Below are 20,250 nucleotides of genomic sequence, written 5' to 3'. Positions count from 1 at the left end.
GCTAATGAGACCCACCACGGTCGTGTCATCAGCGAACTTAATGATGTGGTTCGAACTGTGTGTTGCTACACAGTCGTGAGTCAGCAGTGTGAACAGCAGGGGACTGAGCACACAGCCTTGTGGGGCCCCAGTGCTCAGTGTGGTGGTGCTGGAGGTGCAGTTCCCGATCCGTACTGACTGAGGCCTACCGGTCAGAAAGTCCAGGATCCAGTTGCAGAGGGAGGTGTTCAGGCCCAACAGGTTCAGCTTCCCAATTAGTTGTTGGGGGATGATAGTGTTGAAACAGGGAAACTAGAAAAAAATATGACAAGCTTGCTACCATTAGGGATGTCAGAGAAAGGTGGGTGCAGCTCTTTTCACTGATGTTCAACCCTGGGCCAGAGGTTACACTAGATGAACATTTTGTCCCTTTCCGTGGAAAATGTCCTTTTCGGCAGTACATGCCTAGTAAGCCAGGGAAATACGGCATAGAAATTTGGGCAGCCTGTGATGCAAAAACCAGCTATGCATGAAATCTGCAGATTTACACAGGCAAACATGCAAGTGGCATTCCTGAGAAAAATCAAGGAAAACGTGTAGTCCTTGATATGACTTTTGGACTGTGTGGTCACAATAAAAAAATTTTTACCAGCGATGAACTTGGACAAGAACTTCTCAGGTGGAAACTTACCATGGTGGGCACAGTAAAAAAAAAATAAAAAAAAAACCTGAGCTGCCTGCTAAAATTTTGCAGGTGAAGTGCAGGGCTCCACTTTCTTTAAAATTTGCTTTTGCAGACACCACCACGGTTGTTTCATATTGTCCAAAAAAACACCGGAGTGTTATACTTATGTCCAGCATCCTCTTCGGCCAGCACTGCCTCAACATCAACCTACACAGCCACAGCCACAACCCCACTGAGGCCACCTGATTCTGAACAGAAAGAGGTGTCAGGTCTGCCCTGCAATAAAGAAATACATTTTCAAAGGACACATCAAAAGTGTCAAGTCCACAATTTTGAGATTTACTTGTTTAGCTTTCCATTTTTTTTCAAGTTATTTTTTGAAAATACTTTTTTGTGTTTTTCTTTGAAATAAATAGATATAGGTCACCTCTGACAATGTTACTATAGTAATTAATATTATAATAATAAAAAAAAAAAAATATATATATATATATATATATATATATATATATATATATATATATATATATATATATATATAACAAATTTATTTAAAAGATGTGTTCTAATACCCCTCAGTAGTAGTCAGGTAACATAACCTTTTATTTATTTAAATAATTCTCTTGGGGTTCATTTATTTTTATTTTTATTTTTTGAAAACGAGAGGTATGCTGTTAAAGTAAAAGCTCTAAAGGCTTTTTTCTATAAATTTGATGCAAATAAGAAACACCTATATTTTATTTAAATTCTAAATTTGTACTGTAATTTAAGTACTGTGATTATGAATTAATTTAATGTTTTATCTGCTACCACATAAGCTGCAGCTCATTAATCCTTAAGAGATGGATTAAAGTCCATAGTCTAAAGTTATAGCCGCACCACCAAAAACACACCCCAACAACATTCAAATTTGTCCGTTTGCAGCATTTAGCAGTCATTTCTGAATTGCGAATTCTGAATTCTGAAAATGCGACTGATTATGATTTATTATTATTATTATTATTATTATTATTAATAATAATAATAATAATAATAATAATAATAATAATAATAATATTAAAATAGTTTACATATTTCCTATATTCTCTGGTTATATCTTAATATAAACACTTAGACATACATATGGATAGTCAATACAATCTTATAAAAAATATATAATCTATGTATTTTTTCATTATCTTTTTCAATGATGAAGCTGATGTATGCTCTGTTTCTGTTTCTCAGTAAATGTGACTCTGGATCCTAAAACAGTGAATCCTATGCTGTTCCTGTCCAATGATAGGAAACAAGTGAGATATAGAGGCATACGACAGAATCTCCCAGATAACCCAAAAAGGTTCGACTGGCGTTATGCTGTGCTGGGAAAAGACGGATTTTCTTCAGGGAGAATTTACTATGAGGTGGTGGTTAAAGGGAAGGTTGAGTGGCACGTAGGAGTGATTAGAGAGTCCATTAACAGAAAAGGGAAATTTACAGTAAGTCCAAAAAATGGATTCTGGACTATTTATATGGAAAATAAGAATAAATATAAAGCTCTCGAACCATCTCCTGTGACTCTTACTTTAAAACAGGCTCCTCAGAAGGTGGGGGTGTTTGTGGATTATGAAGAGGGTCTGATCTCCTTCTATGATGTTGATGCAAAGTCTAATATTTACTCTTTCTCTGGTCAGACTTTCACTGAGAAACTTTATCCAATATTTAACCCCTGTGATAATGAGAAAGGTAACAACTCGGCACCACTCATCATCTGTTCTTTTCATTAGATCTAATTTAAAAGGATACGTTTTATTTTCTTTATATCTCATTACCATAATCTGAGATCTATCCATGCTTTTGGCAACATGCTTTATCTCAATACGTATTATGTACATTATTAGTAACTATAAATACTGTACATTTGCTTAAATAGGCTATTTTTGAAAGTGCTATATTGCAGACCATTAATACTTTCTTAAATGTTTTCATTATTGTGCTATCTATAAGATGTACGCAGCAGTACCTCGGCATACGAACTATGCAATGTTTAGCTTAAGATTTTGCATGAACTTAGCATGCAACGCATTTTCGGCATATGAGCAACCAAATTAAGTGGCAGTATGCCAGTAGCTGTTTAAAACTCGTTTAAGTCAGTGTAAAGACAAATAAAGCATTTCAACATATATTTTCGATTATTTTGCATTTTATGCAAGATTTAGTGAAGACTTAGCACCATGGTCCCAATAATCAAGAATGGTAGCAGGAAGAAAAGGGAGTCACATTCAGTTTTTTTTTTTTTATATACTGTAAGCTGCCAGTGCTCTTATCAATTAAGGTTAAGTGAGGTTTAATGTTTATTTACTTCATATTTTATTTCAAAAGAACTGAATATCTGCATTTACAATATTTCCTATGGGAAAATGTGTTTCGAGATAAGATTTTTTTTCCTTAGGAACTCACTTCTGGAATATGCTAAAGTATCGCTGTATATTAAGTATTGTATAAAAAGGATAAATGATGTTCAGCAGAGAAAAAAAATTAAGAATGATATATTTTTTTTACCATAATTGTAAGCTTTTAGTATTGAAATTCATGTTTGGGCTAATGTTATAGAAAATATTTCCTTAAGAAGATCAATAAAATTTAGGGACACAGTTAACTGCACAATAATATGTTTATTCTTGTCACAGCTAGGGAAAGAATTCCAATGAACAAAGAGCTACATGTGATAATTCTGTGCAATGAAATATGTAATCATTCTGTAGGTGTTTAAAAGTATACAATGTTATGCTTATTGGTAAAATAACAATAAAATGAAAATGAATTTCCATAGAATTATTATAATTGATTATCTGATTAGATTATTATCAGGAAAGGAAATACATACTGTATATGGTGAAGATATAATATACCACATACAGTAGGCTGTAAGAATTATTTTCCACATTATGTGTCTTAAATCAGTCTTTGTAGACCCTGAATCAGGCCTACAGTACAAATCTTTTTTAGGTTTCCTCCTCCCTTGTGTGTGGGAGGGCAACTATTTAGTGTTAATGAAGAGGCGTTAAGGAGAGGGAGAAAGAAAGAGGATTACAGTTGGTCAGAAGGGAGGGGAGAAAATCTCCAAGAACATTGAGGAGTGTTGAAAAAATCTCCCAGGTAACCAAAAGTATGGCATGCTGTGCTGGGAAAGGACGGATTTTCCTCAGGGAGATTTGACTATAAGGTGGAGGTTTGACTATAAGGTGGAGGTTTGACTATAAGGTGGAGGTTTGACTATAAGGTGGAGGTTCCAGGAAAGCTTGAGTGGTACTTAGGAGTGATCAAAGATTCCAGGTAAGGGAAGAAGAAAATGAACACAGAAAATGAGACTGAATATAAAGCTGGTGAACTGCCCCCTCTTTCCTCTAAAGGTGAGGGTGTTTGTGGATTATGTATATCTCGTTACATGAAATAATATACATTATACAATAGTCTCCAAAATGTTTGCCATATTAAAGGTCATAAATACATGGTCCGAAATATAATATAACATGCATTGACTTTGAATTGAGTAATTTACAAACACAGGGTAACACAGCCGCGGAAAAAATTCCAATGACCATGTGATAAATAACAATAAAATTAACATCATAGAATTACCATACAATGATCACATAGGTAACAGTAAAGGACATACTGTATACACACAGTAAACATCTAATAGACCACCAAGGAGGATTCCTTTTTACAAACTTAGTCTATCCATAACACAAGAACACATGGCTGTAACTATACGTCTGGTGTCTTAAATCAGGCCCAACAGAGTAAACTTCTTTATCTGCCCTAAATAAGGCCTATATTTTTCTTTTGCCTTAAGTATAATATTGCTTGAATACAACAGCCCCACAAAGACACTTTATTATCAAAGATTATGATTTGTTTGTAATTCAACCACTTATTTATATCCTTATGTGACTGGCAGAACTAAGCATGACTGGCAGAGCTGGTGGCCCTCTTTAGAATATTAACTATGTTACCTTCTGGGTTCTGAGGTTAAATTCCAAATAACATTAAATGGAAAGCTAGTGTAATACTTCGTACAATCCCTTGTCCCACACACCAAGTGGTGCTCCTGATCAGGGTATGGAGAGTGATTTGGGATTCAGCAATATGTTAGAATGTAGTCAGCTCAGCAGCTGTGAATAAAAGAAAATGGATGGCTCAGGAGTGATTGGGAAGGACATAATGTTTTTCGGAGATAAAATTAGTCCTCTTGCACTAATTAAAGTTAGTGTAGGTGTTATCTGAAAAATTGTGAGTGAAAGAGTTCTTACCTCGAGCTCTGTAACATTTGAACAGCAGAATGATGGTGACCAGCAGATACGGAGATGCCGTCACTACACTACTGATCAGCATGAGCACTGAGAATGGAGCTTCTACACCTGATGAGCCTTCTATACATAATGGACCTGACCCTGAATAAAATAATTTTTTTCTTCATTTTGAATTGTTTATGTACACAAACACAATAATGTACATGTTCTTACATATACTAAACAATATAGCTTACATAATGTAAAAACCCTGAGTTCAACACATTAATTCTCAGCTGTATTTAAATTAAAATTTAAACAATTTCTCACCCCTGACTGCTACCCAGCTTTTCGCAGACTCTCCTCTCTCCGGGTGTTTACAGGAGTAGAAACCCTCATCTGACTTTAAGACCCTAGGGATGATCATCTCTCCTGTCGTCTGTGTTCGGACAACTGATCCATCTTTATGGAAATCAGCTCGGAGGTTTAAGGACTTTGTGTTGCGATATAAACATCGTAGAGTCAGAGGATGTCCCTTAGAGACAGGATGGACAGGACTCTCCAGGATCACATCACCATCTACAACACAGAAAAGTACAACAACGCCAAGGGAATTCCCGCATGTCATTGTGATAGCCACATTATCACGATACCTCTATTGGTGGTGAAGAAGCATGCAATGTTCTGCATTCTGTTGTTAAGTCCAAATGCCCTTTATTATCTCTGGAGATTTTACTAATGCCCCTTCATCCTTCACTCTGCCTATGTATGTTTTCGTACTCCTCTCCCCTCTGTACCTGTGTACAAACCGCTTGTGTTCAGGCAACTGGCTGTCTCCAGCATAGTGAGGACATGCACGGTTATAAAAGATTCTTTTGATACAGGTTTGTAGAAATAACTTTGTAATTCACACGTGGATAATATTGACAATATAACAGACTGTATAACGGATTGTATTGTCTTCTTTGTGTAGAGAAAACTGTTCCCACCAGGACAGTATGATGTTTTCCCTACAACAAGCCATGAATTAACCCTAATATAAAGACTCTCCTTAAAGAAGGTTTTTAAATCAGAATACATAAAGAAGATGAAAACTGTACAGAGAGAACTACAAGAAGAAGATAAAGGATCAACTGCAGCAGAACAATGTCATCAATGTGTGGAAGGGGCTCAAAAGCATTACTGGTCATTAGAAGCCCAGCTCTCAGGCTGAGTGTTACCAGAAATAGGTGAATGATCTGAACCTATTCTTTAAGAGATTTGATCAACTAACCAACTCTGCTGCCACCCCTCTTCTCTGCTTCCATAGCAAGCTTCACCTCTCTCTAAACTGATTTCAGCTCACAGTCTACCCAACACTCATATAACCTTTCATCCCTCCCAATTCCCTGCAGCTGCCACTCCAACCACTACTTACAGAAGCTCAGGGAGGGGGTATGGAATTGGAGTGGAAGATGCCGGCATCTTCCTCCTAAATATTGCTTTTTCTCACCTGGAAAAGGCTTGGAGCACAGTGAGAGTTGTGTTTTGTTACAGATCCGGCATGTCCGTGACAGTTTGCTGGTTCTCTAGTGCTTTTAATACCATCCAACTTTTGAGGGGTCATCTACCCACCTACAGTAATTACTGGATTACCTCACGAACTGGCCACAGTATGTGAGGACACAAGACTGTGAGTCTGACATGGTTGTCTGCAACACTGGAACCTCCAGGGAATGGTCCTGTCTCTGTTCCTGTTCACAATCTACACTGCTGAATTCACATTCAGCTCAGCAACCTGTCACCTGCAGAAGTTCTCAGATGACTCTGCCATCATTGGCCTGATCTTGGATGGTGATGGCAGAGTCATCCGAGAACTAATTTAGAACTTTGTGGACTGGTGCCAATGAAACTTCCTTGGGATAAATGCGGGGAAGACCAAAGAACTGGTGATAGACTTCCGTAGGCACAGAGACAGAGCCGACTTTTCTGCTGAGTAGACTAAGGTCATTTCTAGTGAAAGGAGCAATACTGAAGACCTTTTTTGACTCTGTGCTGGCCTCTGCTATCTTAAGTGGTCTGCTAGCACAGCAGCATCTCTACTGGAGACAGGAAAAGACTGGACAAGTTGATAAAGAAGGCCAGCTCAGTTTTGGGGATTCCCCTGGACACCTGGCATAAGTGCTGGGGAATGACTGAACCAGACTGTTAGATCCTAAGCGTCTGAAAAAATCGATATTGAAGGTCTTTTTTTTCCCTGCTACCAATAGACTATACAATCAGAGCTGCTCCCAGTAATCTACAGTGCACACTGTTGTATACTGTTACAATATTTTGAATTTTACAATATACTTTCAATAGTTACAATATTTAAAATATAGTAACATCTTACAATAGAGTTACACTATTTTTTTTTTGTGCAAGAGCAATTGTGCAATAAAACCATTTTAAACTGTGCATTATTATTCTAATGCAATTAATGGACAAATAGCAATTTATTTGAAAGGGTAGCTGTTGCATTGTTCCCGATTTCACAAGGGAACTCCATCATGTTGCTGTTTTTTTTGTGTTGAATTGTATGAAAATTATTTAAACTAGAGTTGTTTAGAGCTGCATTACAGCCATGTTCAGTGTTTAACCTGCTCTACTGTAGCTCATTCACCTCATGTGAGAAACTTAACTGTGCTATTCTGTTGCTGGCTTCAGGTAATATTACAATAACAGAAGATTGAAACTTTCAAGAACAATATTTAATATTGAAATAAAATAAAAAAACGTGTCTTGTTACAATTTTTCCCATGTTGGAAACTTGGAATTCTAAATCATCCTCCTTCATTTTCCTTCAACAATAAACTCACTAGATGTAGACTCACCATACACTGTGATGTTGACAGGATTACTGTTTTCTCCAGATTCAGACTCACACCAGTAAACTCCAGTGTGGGATGTGGAGAGGGAGCTGATTTTACATATAGATCCTGTAACTGATCCCCAACGTGAACAACTTGACACTTTTTCACTGTGTGTGTATCGGTTCACTCTTAGTTCAGTAGAGTTACTCTGGTCCTCACAGCTCAGTGAGAGAGAGTCATTAGTAAAGTGTTGAGTTCTGCTGGGATTGATGGTCAGAGAGACTGGAGGAGATTCACCTTAAACACACAACATTATAATTCATGCATTATTATGATTATGTTTTTAAGGCATAACTTGCACGAAACACATTTACACCTGATTTAACTAAACAGTGCTATCTGAATGAGAATAATCTTCCAGTGGTTAGGGCTATTCAACTGCCTTAAGCATTCCTCACTCAGGAGGGCTTCCTCACCGCAGCTGTAATTATCCTTATCTGATATTTAATTCATGCATATGCTATGATCAACTCTCCAGCACAAGAGTGATATTTTTCCTCACCAGCGATCCATAGTAGCTGCTTATTGGATGAAAATCTCAAGGACAACCCTTCTCTCTGCGCATCGCACCAATAAACTCCTGTGTGATTAAGAGCGGCAGGACAGATTGTGTAGGAGGCTCCATAAACAATATCGCCGTGACTGTCTCTGATTTTTCTGTAGGGATAATCTGCGTACCAGCTGAATTTCCATCCTGTAGAGGACTTTGTAACCACACAGCTTAAAGTCACTGAGTCTCCTTGAGTCAGCCAGCTCTGTGGAGATACACTCAGTGCTGGCCTCTCTGGTACACAGAAAATACAAACTATTAAATCAGTACATTTAATATATGAACAATAACATTCCTGTCAGGAATGCGTAATGCCAGGCCAACTACTGTAGTTAGAAGGAGTACAACTTAGCAATGTAACAAATCTGTCTCTTAGTTAGTCAGTCAGAGTGGGTGGCCAGATTGTAGAAAATTCCAACCACAACTTAGTAATCAAACACAGCACAGAAAGAGTATAACGTCTTGTATATCCTCCCAACAGTTGTTATATGAATTGAATTATCGCAGCAATGTGTAGTACTATGTTTTATTTTCATTTCATTTAAAAGTGATAGTTCCATGTGACTATCAGAAGAGAGGTATATATTGCATGTATACATTTTTGGATCTCTGTGAGTATATGGGTCTATCAAAGAATTAATAATCCCTGCGTGCCTTCATTTTTATTTTTATTTTATTTATTTTTTTATTCAGTCATTTTTTGTGAGCATGTGTTGCCAACTGTCTGAATAAAAGCTGTTTTATTTGACATCTACAAAACTACAAAAACATCTGGAGCCATGCTTGTGCGCTTTTTAATGTATAAACATGCATTTTATTAACCTTTCATAAATTTTTAAGATGCTCAAGATACCATCATGTATAATCCACATGCTATCTGTTGTGGCTTTTGATCTGATGCTGAAAATCCCAGTGCTAAGCAATAAGTGAACTGTGACTTTATATACTGGAAAACTAAAGGTATTTTTTGGTCTGAATCAAAAGAACCAAACTACAACACATCCTGATAAATAAGATAATGGCAGAGACAACATAAGGTGATATAGACTGCCTTCTTGCTGAATTCCAAGCTTCTTGCACATGTTGCACATGTTAATCGCTGACTTATCACATTACATATTATTTATTGTCCTAAATGTTTATTACACATGTTTATCACCCAGCTTTACTCACCACAAATGTAGTTCTAGTATTAAATTGGTGTTGCCACAGACTCACCTGAAACAGTCAGTGTAACAACATCACTGATCAGTGAGCTCTGAGAATCACCGTCCCATCCTTGGCAGGTGTAGTCACCACTGTCAGGCTCACTAACAAAACGGAGAATGTACTTCTGCCTTGTGCTGCCTGTATAGAATCCGTAGCCCATGCGAACGGCAAGTCTGTAATTGTTCTTATACCAGCTGTATGTCCACTCAGTGTCTTCTCCTCCCTGTATGTCACATCTGAGAGTAACGCTCTCACCTCTGTACACATGTGTATCAGGCTTTATGGACACCCCAGCTTTAGGACCCACTGTTAAATAAATAAAGTTTTAATAAAAGATCTCTGCTACAAAGGAATTCCAAAGTATACATCAGGGCACTTCAACTCCAGTTCAGAAGGGCTTATGCGCAGCATAGTTTGGTGATTCCTTTGTTTAAAGACAGCTGATTCAAATCATTTGTTAGTTACCATGTTCAGTGGGTGCTTTTAGGTGTAAGTGAATTACAAACTGTGCCGGACACTGGCCCTTCAGGACTGGAGTTGAAGACTTCTGGAGTGCTTAGTTAAACTGTGCAATTTTTAAAGACTGCAATTTAATTACTAGTATACATTTAGAGTAATGGTCACTAAATAGGTAGAAATCACCTTGAGTATGTGACACTGGGATAAGTGAAATCAGCACTAAAAAGGAAACAAAAACACAACATAGAAAATATTTAGTGTAGCAAAACGTGAATTGACATTGCACTTAAAACATTATAGTCAACATACCAAACCCTCTGAAAGAAAAACAATGTCATCCGCTCCTTCCACTTGCCTGAGCTCACAGATGCCCTTGATTGGCTGTAGAGCCGTGATTAATTTAATTTAAGTCAATTTTATTTGTGTAGCACATTTAACAATTGCTTCTGTCCCAAAGCAGCTTTACACAATCAAAAGAATTATTAAAGTTTGTATGGAATTTGAATGTGTATGAATCAAAATGGTCAGTTTGTCCCTGATGAACAAGCCGAGGGCGATAGTGGCAAGGAAAAACTCCTGAGATGGTAATAGGAAGAAACCTTGAGAGGAACCAGACTCAACAGGGAACCCATCCTCATTTGGGTGAAACAATTATTGTGGGAGCATGAAGTACCACTCATCCTTTCCCTCGGCCAATCAGCTCTCTCTAGACCTCTAGCTGTGAGAGGTTACAGCATCACCCGGGAATCGAACCAGCGATCTCCAGATGAAAGGGTGAGCCTCACTCGGAGGCCCAGCCAGCTCCTGTTTCAACAGCCGTCACATCACCATCACACTTCGGTGACATTTCACTGAGAAAAGTCACAACTTAACTTCATGGTGTTGGTTGCAGCAGCATCAGAAAGCATTCGATCACCTCAAATCCTGCCTTACCAGCCCATCAGTCAATGTCAGAGAGCCATTGATCTGTGCTTTGGACTTGAGGCCACATGTATACACAATGGCAGGCCAATAGCATTCTCATCACATGCCCTCAGGTACAGTGACTTGATACAATATGCCGAGAGGCAGCACACGGAGAGAATAAGGTGCTTTAGGGTATAAAAGAAAACAAGGATGGCCCAACAGTGAAAACCAGCTTGAGAGCAATGTATGTTTTTTCTTCCCCTACAGCACCTGATGCCGAACTCACAAAGAGTTGGAACTGACATCTCCCTCATTCTTCTGAATTAGATGAATATTATTCTACATATGGTTCCCCTGCGAAAAATGTGATGTCACACACAGCTTCCCCCACAAGTACCACACTATTCAAACCAAAACTGCCAAAATGCCAAGTGAACGTGAAAGTATAAGAGACTCTTGAATCAAGTCACCCTTTACAGTCTTGGAGGGGCAAGTGGTCCGGAAGCAGTCCATCATAAGATACAATCAACACAAATTGCAAAAGAACATAGAGCCATTCTCTAACATCATCCAGTCTAAATAAGGTCTAATTTTATGTTTTATACAGTCTTTCTACATTTTTGTTTAGCTGTGGTAATTGGTTCAGCTGTACTGGAACAATTCTTTTAAGACCTGTATTGTAAAGTGTTTTTGCAAAGCCCATCAAACACCATGAAGAAACTGGTTCTCATGAAGACCTTCCCAGGAAAACAAGACCAAAACTTACCATTGCTGCAGAGGAGAAGCTCATTTAGAGTTACCAGCATTAGAAATGACCAATGAACCTCACCTTAAATTAGAGTCTTCATGGATGACTTACAGAACATATCAATAGCAAAAAATAGAATAAACCTTTGCCTGGTAGCATATATAAATGTATTTATTGCTGTAAAGCTACTTTGCTACAATGACCACTGGTAAAGGTATTTATAAAAATGTAATTAAATTCAACGTTTATTGAATATTTAGAGTCATTAGGAAGATCTTAGTTTCTCTCTCTCTCATAGATCCACTTTTATGCCTCCTCCCCTTCCACTTGCAGTGGTTAATAAAAAATATATATATATAAAAATAAAGGTTAAACCACATCAGGCAACTCACCATGTGTGTCTAGGCTGAGACTAGGCAAGACTAACAAGATCTGCTCTTTTCTGCAGAACGTTTGATGTTAAAGTTGAAACAAACAGGTGAATAATGGAATAATTAATCATTAAAATGACTAATGTCATTTTACAAATAACAAATTAAAATATATCACTGTTCATTAGATTTGATGCTCAGACCACAATGGTGACAATGCTTCCTGTTTCTTGGTAAGCCTAGGTATTGTTAAACTCTATCTGTTTACAGGAAACAGCACCCCAGCCTCGACCACAGCAGCTAAAGACATTTCAGTTAGTCACAACTATGATTTTCATTAGTGAAAGTACAAACATTTCATTTCCTCTACTTACTTCCCTAAGCAGATAAAAAGGGTCATGAGAGGATGTCACTGAGCAGCAGGTGACATCAGGACACAGAAGATCAGCTACAGATTCCAACCATACAGACTCATTTACACTCATTAGATTATTTAAACCCTGTGTTTTAAACTTGTCCTGTTGAACTATCATAGTTACTGAGAGTAGTTACACATCAAACTAAACCCTTCTCATAACAGATATGGATCCACTGATCCACCTGAGCAGTCATGCTGAAGTACACACAATGTCCTAATCACACAATAACCTCATCACTCAGGACATTCAGATGTTCACCTGTCACTCTAAAGAAGACACGAAGAGAACATTTACTTACAGACAATCACAGTTTGTGGACTGAGCTCCATCCTGTCTCTAGAATGACTGACTGACAGAGCAAAGCAGGGGTGTGAAGCCTTGACACTTCCTATGTTCTTAAAGAAAGACTATGTGCACATGCAAGAGGAAGAGATCTCTCTTGGTCATAAGTAACTCAGGAAGTGCTTTCAGTTAATGGTGTGAAACTCCATGCTGCATGCTCTCTGTCAGAGCTGATGAGCAGATGGGCCCCCTTTGTGTGTGTAGTAAATATAGATGTACCGTAGGCACAATGCCAAGTGTATTTAGAGCAGTTGTAGTTACCAAATAATTCCAGTAGAGGGGATCATTGATTTGCTGATGTATGTACAGTATGTTACAGGGATGTTGCCTTTTCCCTGCCATTACACATGGGCACTGAGGAAAGTTTGTGTCTGTGTTTGGGTCTTTTTATAAAAACTGTTATGTAGTAATGGCAAAATAGTCGAAGCATCCCAGGCACCTGTTTTACAATAGGGCAGGGGTAGCTCAGTGGTTAAGGCATTGGACTACAGTTCAGAAGATCCCAGGTTCAAACCCCACAACCACCAAGTTGCCACTGTTGGTTCCTTGAGCAAGGCCCTTAACCCTCAACTGCTCAGATGTGTAATGAGTTAAAAAAAAAAAATGTAAGTCGCTCTGGATAAGAGCGTCTGCCAAATGTAATTTCGCTAAGCCAACATCTTACATTTAAAAGCTCATTGTACTGTCATCTAGTGGACAAAATAGCGAGCAGACCCTAACATCTGAGGCAGCAAAAGTAATATGGACATGCAGCTGCCAGCGTGTGTGTATTTAAGCACATTTGTCACACTTAAATAATTTAGATTATCAAACTAATTTCAATTCAATACAAAAAAAACTCTGAATAAATACAAAATGCATTTTTTTTATTATTTCATTATTTAAATAACAGTGTTACAGAGCATCCTGAACCATAAAAAAAGCTCTTAGTGCTAGATCTAGCCTGCTAGATCAATTTATCTGTCCACTCTTACAGTTCAATAACAAAATTGTAAACATTAGGCAAAAAATTCAGGCTGTAAAACCAAATAGTTTAATTGATGCAGATCATAAACTAACCATATTGGATCAAAAACAAAAATATTTCACTCATCTCTTCTTCTATATCATCAGCCTGTGTATTAGATCCTATACCGACACATTTTTCTCAAGCAGTGTTGGGGGACGTTACTTTTCAAAGTAACTAATTACATTACAAAATTACTGTCATTAAAAAGTAATTAGTTACATTACAGCGTTACTTTCTGATAAAAGTAACTAGTTCAGTACTTTTCCATTGCAGAAAATGAAAACTCCTTTGTGATTCCTCATGCATGTTGTTTTAGTCACGACCTTTATTATTATTCTACCATCATCACTCAGTAAAGTTTTGCCCATAATCTGTTAAGTACTGATACCCCCATCTCACCTACTAATACCCCTATCTCACCTACTAATACCCCTATCTCACCTACTAATACCCCATCTCACCTACTAATACCCCTATCTCACCTACTAATCCCCCTATCTCACCTACTAATACCCTATCTCACCTACTAATACCCCTATCTTACCTACTAATACCCTATCTCACCTACTAATACCCCTATCTCACCTACCAATACCCCCATCTCACCTACTAATACCCCTATCTCACCTACTAATCCCCCTATCTCACCTACTAATCTCCCTATCTCACCTACTAATACCCTATCTCACCTACTAATACCCTATCTCACCTACTAATACCCCTATCTCACCTACTAATACCCAATCTTACCTACTAATACCCCTATCTCACCTACTAATACCCCTATGTCACCTACTAATCCCCCTATCTTACCTACTGATACCCTATCTCACCTACTAATACCCCTATCTCACCTACCAATACCCCCATCTCACCTACTAATACCCCTATCTCACTTACTAATCCCCCTATCTCACCTACTAATCTCCCTATCTCACCTACTAATACCCTATCTCACCTACTAATACCCTATCTCACCTACTAATACCCCTATCTCACCTACTAATACCCAATCTTACCTACTAATACCCCTATCTCACCTACTAATACCCCTATCTCACCTACTAATACCCCTATCTCACCTACTAATACCCCTATCTCACCTACTGATACCCTATCTCACCTACTAATACCCTATCTCACCTACTAATACCCCTATCTCACCTACACGGTTTCACACTGTCTGGCTCACAGATTACATAAATTACTGAATAACGGATTACATTTTTGAAAAAGTAACTAAATAACTAAGTACTTAAATGGCGGACCTAAAGCGTTAGATTACTCGATACATCAAAAAAGTATTAGAAGTACTCTAACGTTACTTTGTACTTTGTATAGTTGGGGTGTTACACCCAACACTGTTCTCAAGCAGATAGTACCAGCAACAACAGAAATTAAATAACTCCTTACTCATGTAATGATTTTGGAATGTTTCAAAATGTTTTAAATTAGCAGATATTAAACCAGTAATTAAGAAATCTGACCTTGAGCTCTGTCAGCTGTCCAATTACTGACCGATATCAAACCTCCCCTTTATCTCTAAAACTCTGGAAAAGATGTAGATATAAACATAGTTGCTGCCCTACCTGGAAAAGGACTCTGGTGCTGATGACCATCATTCTGCTGAAATGTTACAGGGCTCGAGGGGAGAACTCTTTCACTCACAACATTTTACATAACAAGCCTTCTTGAACCTTCACCTTAGGAAAAATCATTGGACTCTACATTACCATTAGCAAAAGTTTTGAGTGTCAAAGCACTTGTTCTCCAATACACAGATTTTAATGTAAATATGTGATATTAAACATGGAGTATTTGTTTCTGCCGAGGTCTGAGGATAAATTTACATGTGACAGGTAAGGCATCTAGAAAAAGTTAAAAACTTACAATGTTTTTTCTCATTAAAGAAAATCACATTTGTATTAAATACACAGTTATTGTTTAATAATTAATATAAATAGTAGACAAATATTAGTATAAAAAATAATTTAAATATCATGCTGTTAGTAGCTCCACATAAATAAATAAATAAATAAATAAGAAAAAACAGTTGGTCAGTGCAACCATTTTGGCTTCTGTAAAAGAAAAAACAAACCACAAACTATTTTCTAAAGTGTGTAAAATAATTGTGTATTAAAGAGATTTTAATCCCAACATGTTGACCTGCATATTAAAACTTTAAAACATTTCATGCTACCGATAAACACGGTGATGTGTGTTGTTGACAGGAACCTTGAGGTGCATGTTTTATATTTTGTTTAACTTTTCTTCTGAGTTGTGTGAAATTGTTGAAATGTTTCAATTAATTACAGTAGAAATCTTGCAATAGATGCATTACTACCAAAGAAGACAATGTGCACAATATATAAGGTTTATAGAGAAATTTGTGATTTCTCTTAATTTAATTTAACAGACTACAGTCATGAAATATCTGAGTAAGAAAATTAAAGTAATTAAATTCTTATTATGGTGATTGCTGACCTACTGTAAGACATGGGTGCATGTGCACAACCTGGAATCCTTTAATAATAATAATAATGATAATAATGATAATAATAATAATAATAATAATAATAATAATAATAATGATAATAATAATAATAATGATAATAATAATAATAATAATAATAATAATAATAATAATAATAATAATAAAATTTCCACATCTGAATTGGGGGGGGGTGTTTACATATTTTACATAAAAAATAATAACACCACCACCAACCTTCGTGCAATCATTGTACAGTCTGCTAACTTCGACAACCCAGCTGAATTATAGCTTTATCCTAGCTTTGATAACAGGATTGATTCAGCCTACAGTTTTCTCTGATTCAATACCAGGGTTGCCAGGTCACACTGAAAAACCCTGCTTGTGGAATGCTGAAACCCGCCCTCATTGATATAAAAGCTAATGCAGTAATACTAAACTCAATCCAAGGCTCAGGCTCACTTTCCCACTTATTTCCACATTGTGTGTGAAGTGTGTATTTTGCACTATTCTGAGATAGAACAAGTTAATAATTTGTGTAGCTACTGCACAAATGACAATTAAGGACTTGAATTTCAACACACACACACACACACACACACACACGCACACACACACACACACACACAGACAGACAGAGATATATCATAAGTCGGTACAGTGCATATACTATCCTATCTGGGTAGATTTTGTTTTTTCTACAACAAATAATAATTATAAAATAATTAATAAAATAAATGATGACTACAAAGGTAATACCATACATCATCCTCTTAAAAAAAAAAAAAAAAAATTCTGTTTAATAAAATAATGTAGCATTCTATTTTGTTTTGCTATCTTTTAATAATAGCTGGGGTATGAAAATTAAAATTTGATGTTTACTACATGCAAAGTGCTGTATTGTTAGAAATATAAAGTTTGCATTTGCAAAATGTGTTCAAAGTGTTAAAGGCACAATATACTGTCTCACACACAGCGTCCTCTCTCTGGATCAGATTATCAGTGACATTTATGGATGTGTCAGTAACAGCCTACTGTGTTGCACAAATACGAAAATATTAATTGCTAAAGAAATGGCAGACAAAATGCTACTTCAGGAGGATTAAATAGTAAGCATTTTAGTTTATAACTGGTGATGGAGGATTCTATCAAGATTTAACTTAACATTGAAAAACATTTAACAGTTCTTATTCGGCACCACAGAGATCTGATATAGGATCATGTGTGATTAAGATGAGGTTCCACATACATATGAACGATATATAAACTATTTATATCCAAAATATTAATCCCAAAATAATTAACACTAAATATAAAGTAAAAATAAAATAAATATAACTTGCACTTTACCTTTGAAAAGAATCATAAATGTAGTGATTAAGACTAGGGAGAGGAGAGGAGGAAGGGGAAAAGGGGGGCTGCTGTGTAGGACATCCACGCAAGCACACACACCTCCTGTGCGAGCACACACACACACACACACACACACACACACACACACACACACACACACACACACACACACATCTCTGTGCGAGGTTTATTATATTATGTTATGTTATGTTATATTATATTATAAGGATTAATATTGTATTTGTACTGACATTAGATTACACACAGATGCACTCTATTTAGTCATTAGCACTCATCAGGCAATGTCTATGGGCAACTGACTGCACTCAGACCAAAGGGGGCTGAATAATTACGCACACCCCACTTTTCAGTTATTTATTTGTAAAAAATGTTTGGAATCATGTATGATTTTTGTTCCACTTCTCACGTGTACACCACTTTGTATTGGTCTTTCACGTGGAATTCCAATGAAATTGATTCATGTTTGTGGCTGTAATGTGACAAAATGTGGAAAAGTTTAAGGGGGCCGAATACTTTTGCAAGCCACTGTGTGTATATATATATATATATATATATATATATATATATATATATATATATATATATATATATATATATATATATATATATATATATAAACTGACTTTGAGAACTTATGAATGATATCTCTCCTGTAGTCTGTGTCTGGAGAACTGAGCCATCTTTATAGAAATCAGCTTAAAGGTTTGAGAGCATTGGGTTGCAAAATAAACAGCATAGAGGGAGAGCATATCCCTCAGTCACAGAATGGACAGGACTGGATCACCATCTACATGTACAGAAAAACATAAATATTTCTTCAATTTCCAAACATCCACAGCTTTTAAAACATGAATGAGGTAAACCAGTTAAGTATCTCTTGTTGTTTCCCAGTTGGACATTTAGCATCCCAAATACTATTAACCTCCAAACGCACATATGAAGACTCACCATGTACCATGATGTTAACCAGATTACCTTTCCTTCAAATTCAGAGTGACACCATAAACTCCAGTATAGGATGGGGGTTGATTTTTATGTAGATCCTGTAAGTGATCCCCACCATGGAAAATCGAACATATGTGTGACTGTTTTCCATCATGACATTCCACTACTTTCTACATATGGTCTTACTATCCATCCAGGAGAGTCTTACTGATCTTCACAACTCAGTGTCAGAGTCTTCAGGAAAGTGTTGGTTTCTGCTGGGATTGATGATCATGGAGGCTAAAAAAAATCTCTATAAAAAATATATAATTGACATCTATTATTATGATTTTTCTTTTATGGCATAACTTACGCTGACCTCATTTACACCTGTGTGATTTGAGCTTCTGCAGCTGTATCCTGGATTTATTGACTTAAAGCTAATAAACTGCCATAAGCATTTCTCACTCAGGAGTGGGAATATAAAGATTTTTCCACCAAGCATTAGCATAGCTTTTCTTTAAACTCAACAGGGTTATTTTTCTCACCAGTGCCCTCTAATGGCTGCTGATTGCTGTAATGTGCATAATAGACTTGTTCTCCTCTCTCTGCTCTGCACATGTAAACTCCCGTGTGATTAAGAGCAGTAAAGCTGATAGTATAAGAGTCTCCATACACAATTTCACCATGACTGTCTTTTAATTGTTGTGCACCAGCTGAATTTCCAGTCTGTAAAGGAGTTTGTTACTTCACAACTTAGAGTCACTGAGTCACCTTCAGTCAGCCAGGTCTGTGGGGATACACTCAGTGCTGGCCGAGGCATCTCTGATACATTTCAATCAATGATACATTCGATCAATTTCAAGTTTAATAACCATGGATATAAGATATAATAGTGCAGTGGAACCTCGGATTACGAGTAACGCGGTTTACGAGTGTCTGCAAGATGAGCAAAGATTTTTAATTAATTTTGACTTGAAAAACAAGCATTGTCTTGGTTTATGAGCACTGAGTATCATGTTTCCCGCATGCGTTCTTGTTTGGCACCGAGCGTCATGTGATCGCAACTGAGCTAACGGTTTTTCTCTCTCTTGCGCTGCGGAATCGTCTCCCCTGCTGGGTCTTAGTGCTCGTCTCTTACTGGTATAATCAACTTCCACAAACATGTGTACACAACCCCTATTCACAAACACACACACATGCGCAAACAGAAATGAAGGCAAGAGACACACTCTGCTCTCCGAAGAAACTCTGCTCTGTCGCATACCTTTTTAGAGGTAAGGTGCTGTGTCATTTGTTTCTTTTGTTTTACTTTACAGCAGTGATTCTGTTAGTTTGCGCTCACACGAGTGTCATTAGCGATGTTTATTGCTGATTTCAGATAAAACAGTGTAGCGGGAGAGAGACGTTGATTTATGACCGCTGTTTACGGGAGTGTAGTCCAGTGCGGGAGATGCATTGTGGGTAATGCAGTCCGGTGTGTGTGAACGCGAATGTGAGATGTAAGCTAGGATATAGAGCCTGAGTTTTGTTCTTAAGTAGTTTTTTTTTTTTTGTTGTTGTTGGATTTAAATGCAGGAGTCACCCGAAAGTTTGTACTATAACCTGACAATGCAGAAAAT

General features: G+C 37.1%; 1 protein-coding gene across 3 annotated transcripts; it reads right to left on the bottom strand.

The window, feature by feature from the left end:
- Window positions 1-288: 288 nt before the first annotated feature.
- Window positions 289-12,920, bottom strand: LOC128520158 (Fc receptor-like protein 5). 3 transcript variants are annotated; one of them, XM_053494445.1, is made up of 8 exons: window positions 12,787-12,920; window positions 10,228-10,263; window positions 9,595-9,891; window positions 8,329-8,610; window positions 7,788-8,063; window positions 5,266-5,514; window positions 4,957-5,097; window positions 289-940 (listed from the first exon to the last, which is right to left on the bottom strand). In XM_053494445.1, exons 1-8 carry the CDS (start codon window positions 12,815-12,817, stop codon window positions 930-932), a joined length of 1,323 nt encoding a protein of 440 aa, XP_053350420.1. In that variant the 5' UTR covers window positions 12,818-12,920; the 3' UTR covers window positions 289-929. The 3 variants fall into 3 exon arrangements, with proteins under 3 accessions (XP_053350420.1, XP_053350338.1, XP_053350261.1); XM_053494363.1 differs by lacking the exon at window positions 289-940 and adding an exon at window positions 4,688-4,818; XM_053494286.1 differs by lacking the exon at window positions 289-940 and having other exon boundaries at window positions 4,880-5,097.
- Between the last annotated feature and the right edge of the window lie 7,330 nt (window positions 12,921-20,250).

This window comes from Clarias gariepinus, chromosome 1 (assembly GCF_024256425.1).
Source record: "Clarias gariepinus isolate MV-2021 ecotype Netherlands chromosome 1, CGAR_prim_01v2, whole genome shotgun sequence".
NCBI classification, from domain to species: domain Eukaryota; kingdom Metazoa; phylum Chordata; class Actinopteri; order Siluriformes; family Clariidae; genus Clarias; species Clarias gariepinus.
The sequence above is the reverse complement of the archived record's forward strand: the minus strand, read 5'-3'. Positions and strand labels throughout refer to the sequence as shown.